Source organism: Austrofundulus limnaeus, unplaced genomic scaffold (assembly GCF_001266775.1).
Source record: "Austrofundulus limnaeus strain Quisiro unplaced genomic scaffold, Austrofundulus_limnaeus-1.0 Scaffold127, whole genome shotgun sequence".
In the NCBI taxonomy this organism is placed as follows: domain Eukaryota; kingdom Metazoa; phylum Chordata; class Actinopteri; order Cyprinodontiformes; family Rivulidae; genus Austrofundulus; species Austrofundulus limnaeus.
Window position 1 is genome coordinate 1,271,512 of NW_013952529.1, and position 6,380 is coordinate 1,277,891.

Consider the following 6,380-nt stretch of genomic DNA (forward strand, 5'->3'; position numbering starts at 1 on the left):
TCCAGTGAAATATATTTATGTTTGTGGTTGTAATGTGACAAAATATGGAAAAGTTCAAGGGGTATGAATACTTTTGCAAACCACTGTATGTTAATTTGGACTGAAATGAATAGCTCTGTTTAGGAGATCCAGTGCACACAAGACAGTGTGACGTACAACCAGTATTGTCCAACCAGAGAAAAGTAAGCTTCCTCGTGCGGAGGCATAAAAAGTTATTTTCCAAAGTTTTCCAAAGTTTTTTTTTGTTTGTCAAACTGCCAGAACTAAACAAGTTTTATTTTTATGAGCATCATTCATTATAAGATTCATTCATACTATTCTTGATTTTTCAAGGAATTGCTTGACTTTTTGTTGTCAAAATAATACAGGATTCCACTGAACAACATTAAGTTTCAGAGCTTTGCTGATGATAAATATTAGCTCAAAACATGAGAAAAAAAATCTGTCTACATCACAGTATGTAGACAGATTTTTGTTTCTCATGTTTAGAGCTAATATTTATCCAGAAAGAATAATTTTCTGCTACTGGTATAATGATATTCTTTATCATGAAAGATTTTGAATGGCTGTCAAACACAGTTTAAAATTGGATGTTTAAAACTGTTGTGATTAAAAGCTTTTAGTGGTTCCAACACTGATTGATCCTTGTTTGATAGAAGCTATCTTACAAATGACCTTCAAAAATCCATTGTAGACTGCTTAGAGAAAATAATTTCAAAATAAAAACCTTACTTTTATTAACTTAACCACACAATAGCAACTACAAACTATATTTCTAAAAAGAATTAAGTAAAATCTGTTTGAGGAATGATACAATACCAAGGGAAGTTGTCTCTTCTTAGTTTATTTGTATAGTTGGATTTCTCGTGCTTATTGATGCTCTTTTATTCCACGGTTATTGTAATTCGGGGTCCTGTGGGAATATGAGTCTTCATACATCCATCCTCTTAGTGGCAGTGTCTGCACCTTTACCATTACCTTACTGTTGATGACGGAGTGGTTATATGTTAGCAGATGTGGAACTGAATTAAAGCTGACCGAGTTTGTCAGACAAAGAAATTCTCTTCAGGTCCACTGAAACATAACATAATACCAGGAGTGATCTAGTATCCAGAGTCATGGGAAGTATGAAGCCGCCTGGTCTTGTGAACTGGACTGGAAATGTTGATTGTGAGTAGAGAACTTTTAAACAGTGTTTCATGTTGTATCTCCAAGCCCTTGGCCTGGATGGAAAAACAGATGCAAAGAAGGTTGCATTGCTCCTTCCTGTCGCAGGACCACTGGCAGTGGATGTCTACAACTGGTTTGTGTACAATCATGACAAGGACAAAGATAAGTTTGACACAGTTGTGCAGAATTTTGATGAACATTAATCACACAAGAAAAATTAGACATTTGAACGTTCATGCTCATCTGTTAGACTGCTGGCTAAAAGTTTTGATGTTTTTCTGACAGATTTAAAACTGAAGGTCAGGACTTGTAACTTTGGAGGGCTGCATGATTCAATTAGGGACAACAAAGTGTGAGAACGATTGCTGCAAGAGACTGAGCTAACTCTAGCTGATGCTTAAAGGTTTGTCAAGCTAGTGAACAAGCACTACAGCATGCTAAAACATTTGGTGAAACAGCAAGAGAAGACAGTGCAGCAGTAGCCAGTGTGTCTACCAGGACATATAAAACCAGAGCTGCACATGCTAAAGGGTACAAAGTGAAGGACCCTTCAACTGTAAAAGGTATGTAGCCAGACATAAACCTAAACAATGTGCAGCTTTTGAAAAGTTTACAAGTCTAAAGTACAAAATCACTTTTCAAAGCAATGTTTCTCCAGAAGTGAAATGATGCAGTGAACGTGTAGCGACTGTAGAAGAAACTGCTCTCTGTGATACATTATTTGTGAGCATGGTGACAGAGAATAAATCACCATCTGTAGAGAGGAAGATTACAAGTTTGGACATAGTGAAGCAGGACAAATGGACAGAAGCACTACATGTCAATGGAACTGTCATCACTTTCAAGTTGGATACAATTGCAAAAATGGGTTTGGTGAATGAGTTTAATATCAAGGCAGTGAAGGTGAAAGCACAAATTCATCCAAATCATGTCACTCTAAGCTTCCACCTGACAACCCAAATCTGTCTTCATGATGGTTGTGAGTTCAAGCGGACAGATAATCATGCAAATAAGTGGGCACAGTTAAAACCTATACTCACCACTGAACCAGTGTTGCATACTTTGACCCATCCAAAACAACAAATATATCCACTGACTCCTCAAAGAATGAGATTGGAGCACAGTGGTGGCTGATGGATTTTTCTACGGGGGAGGCACAACTCCAAAATAGGCTCATCTCCAACAAAAACAATCAAAACTGTACTAAGTTGTATCACGACAGTGTATTTATTAAATAAATGAAAAATAATAAAACAGCATTACAATGTCATGTAGTGTTTTATTTTTTGTACATAAAGTTTGCTCTTCTGTTACTGAGAAGCAAATTTCTTCATGACTCTGGTTAAAGTCAGGGATGTTTTAACCAGATTCTTCTCTATAGAGCATGGTCAGTGCAGTGAGATGTGATGTGTACCTGAGGAAAGTCTGGATTCTCTTCAGTGTTGAGAAGCTCCTCTCAGATTCAGCTGTGGTCAAAGGAGATGTGATGAGAATATTCAGCAGAGTCACAGGCTGTGCCTCAATTCGTGGGTTACAGTCGATATGGACCGGTCGACGTCGGATAGCAGATGACGTGGGCCGCTCGGCTGATCGTGTCAGCTGCATAAAACGGCTGTGAATTGGGATGGTCTAGCCTACGGATGACGTATGTTTACGTGGCCTCTCGCTGCTCCGTTACCATAGTGATACCTTGATACGGAAGTACGTGATAAGTTTTCGAAAAAGCAGGGAAAATGGAGCCAGAAATGGAGTGCGTAGTTTTATTGTTTTTGGCAATAATTGAGGAGATGAGTGTTTTACTCAACGTCCATTTTACTTTAGGCTGACAGAAGACTGCAACAAGGTAAGAACTGTTTAGGCTTAATTTATTAATAAGATTAAAGAATATTAAAGCATTGATGTCTGTTTTTATGTGCATTAGCTTATTTCAAATAAGCCTTGAAATTTAAAACACATTTGTTATCAATTAAAGTTTCAGAAAATTGTTTTAATTTTAATTGTGTATACTCATTTTAATGAACTTTAAATACAAATAGTAGTTACATTTAAGAAATAATTTTGTGACACTGAACCAAGATGTTTTACTGTCACAAAATTATTCTATTCTAAATTATNTTTACCTGTACCTTTACATGAAGAAGAGTACTAAGTGATTGTATGTTAGCAGGTGTGACACAAAAAATAAAAAGAAGAACACTGAGTTTGTCAAACGAAGTCCTGTCTGGAGTTTTACTAAAACATAACAATGGTAATATAATAGAAATACTAAAAATAAAAAAAATACTGTACATGTCAATTAAAATAAAATATGATACTGTGCAGGTAAAGTACAATAACTGATCTGTTCCTGGATATTTCAATAAGACTTTCATTTCTTTCTCTACGTCTGAACAAGTGACAGCAACACATTCCTGAAAACTTCTCTCTGTTGTCCTGAAACGTGCTCCCTGCAGATTTTCAACCTCAGCTTCCTGTTCACTGCAGCCATGTGCAACGTCACCATCTAACCATGAGTTTAAAGCTGGTTTACCTTTTTAAAGGGGTAATTCTGTGTTTTCTGTCTCTGCAGTCCCGGGTTCAGTTCCCACAGAGTCTCTGCAGAATACCCCGTATGAGGAGAAGATCTTCATGCAGTGGAAAGCTCCCAACGAGACCAATGGGGCCATCACGCTCTACGAGGTCAGTCCAGCTCATTGCTGCAGTGTCATTTAGAAAACAGAATTCGGTGGGTACACATTTGTTTTAGGTTAGGGCACTGTGGTGAGAGCATTACATACCAACTGTTCTGAAACTTTTACTTATAAACTACAGTCTATTTAAAATCTGTATACTGACCATTATGTACAAGACTCAACACCTCATCCCCTGACATGAAGAAAAACCTGCATAGATTCTCTTCAATGTGCACTCTTAGAAAGGAAGTGTTGAATTTACCAAACTGGTTCCACTAAACCAAGTTGAGTAAATGGAGCAATTTGCATATTTTCTTTAAAAACAAATATGTGGATTGTTTTACATTTACTCAGCTCGGTAAAACCAGTTGACATAACTTGGTTAAGTAAATACAACACGTGCATTAACAACTCCTTTCATGATAGTTATATTTAAATTTATAATGTGTAACTAGGTGTTAAATTTTAAAGTACAAAAGCGTAATTTTTTTGCACTTGGAATTTAATAAAACAAGATGGTTACAGTAAAAAAATACTTGGTAAAATTACAAACTAAAACAATTACTTAAGTACTGTAACAAAGTCAATGTACTTAATTACACACCTCTGACTGAGGCAGGAACAGTTAAATGACTCACACAAATGATAAAACCGTATTATTGGAACAATTTAGTATGAATAAAAAAAATGTTGGCAGCTCGTACAAAAAGAAGAAAAAGAAAAAAAAGAAAACTAAAAATTCAGTTTAACGATCGATACCTGAGCAACAAGAAGCTTTTTAATGTTTTCCCTCCTAAATACACCGTAGTTGTTAGATGACATCATATTGATGCATTAGTCCACATGTGGATCTAATAATTCCATAAAGAAAATTTTACATTCTTGTTACAATTGAACCATTGAAATTTAATTTACTTGATTTTTTTTTATGTTTTAAATTTAAAATAATCTGGTGCATGATCAGTTTTTAGCTGTTCCCATTGCAAATGTGCACAAAATTTCGTCAATATTCTGTTAACGTCGAAAAAAACACAGTTTTACAAAATGCTGTGTTTTCAGTAAGTCACGCATGAATACGTTTGTTCTCGTGATAAGTCATTACAAACATGGCAGCAACGGATGTAAACAACATGAGGATATATTCATCTTGCTACCACCACACTATCGCTCATCATCAGCCATCAGAGACGTTGGCGTCTTATCCAGGCTTTCGAGCGACAAGCTCCTTATACCTGGGAGCGGCTACGCATGCTACGTTTTTAGGAAATTGTAGTCGGTGATTTTACTACTACTTCTACTTCCTGTTGTCTTCTTCTTTGTCGTCGTTTTCACCAGTAGAAACAGCCGGTTGTTGATCACTGTTGGTCAATGGAAACGCAACTAGTGATTTCAGGTTGAGATTCAGGGTTTTATTAAAACTTTGTGGACGAGCCGAGCTCCTCTGTATCGCCTCACATCTCTTCAGACGTGAGTCGTGTTCAGGAATAAATGTTAGATCTGAGCAGAAATCCAAGGCTGAGTGTAAATTTTTCAAAGCAGCAGAAATATTGAGCATTCGAGGCCTTGAAACAATGTTGGGTAATGAAGGTCTGTGTGTGTGTGTGTGTGTGTGTGTGTGTGTGTGTGTGTGTGTGTGTGTGTTTAAAGGTGGTTTATTCAGGTTGGAGTTGAGTTTAGCTTCTGTCTAATGAGTTATTGACCAGCTCTCAGTCTCCTGTCTGCCTCTATGATCACTGCTTCGAGTCCAAAACCTGGTCCAGTTTCTGCTGACGTAGGCCGTGAAGGAACGGGTGACAAAGTAAAAACACAAAAAATAGTATTTTTCTGTTGGAGTGTGTACAAATATGTGTATCTAAGTGTGTTTTAATAAAATAATCAGAGTTCAGGTCACTCAGACCCAGCGGGGGTCTTAAGTGTTTACATTCCGTTCATTTTATTTTAATTTTTTCAACATTTTTGGCCAACCGTATCACAGAAACAGCTGCACCGATCCACATGAAATTTGTTATGAATATGGATGTGGTCGGCCTACACTGTGCCCCCCAACAGTTTTACGATAGACCCCATATTTGAGGAGGGGGCTCCATCTGAAAAGGAGGAGTCTGGACTAGGGATGCACCGATACCAGATTTTTGAAAACCGAGTACGAGTACAAGTACTTACATTAAAGTACTTGCCGATACCAAGTACCGATACAAGTACTAATTAATATCCTTAAAAATCCTTATAATTAACTTAAACTGTTTATTTTCATTAGGCACTTCAAACATAAATAAACAAAGTACATTACTATTGGTTCAAAACCATTTAACTGTCATATAACCATACTATGACAGCATGTACAAAAAATAAATAAATAAACCTAATACACCTAAAAGAGACTTCCAGTTGATTTATTTTTTATTCCATCTTCATTGTAGATGTAAAAATTTTAATGATCGGCTCAAGTTATCTAAAATGTGTTACAGGGCCCTCACTGAATATTAGAGCATTGTACCATCAACTATATAAATAAACTAAACTAAATAAACTTTGTAG

At 36.5% G+C, this 6,380-nt stretch overlaps 1 protein-coding gene across 1 annotated transcript in view; it reads left to right on the forward strand.

Annotated features, from left to right (window-relative positions):
• Positions 1-6,380, forward strand: part of ptprt (protein tyrosine phosphatase receptor type T) — a gene marked incomplete in the record, with an annotated part of 388,491 nt that overhangs the window by 197,407 nt on the left and 184,704 nt on the right. Inside the window, 1 exon segment of the mRNA XM_014015350.1 lies at positions 3,740-3,849. Coding sequence (XP_013870804.1) covers positions 3,740-3,849 — 110 coding nt within the window.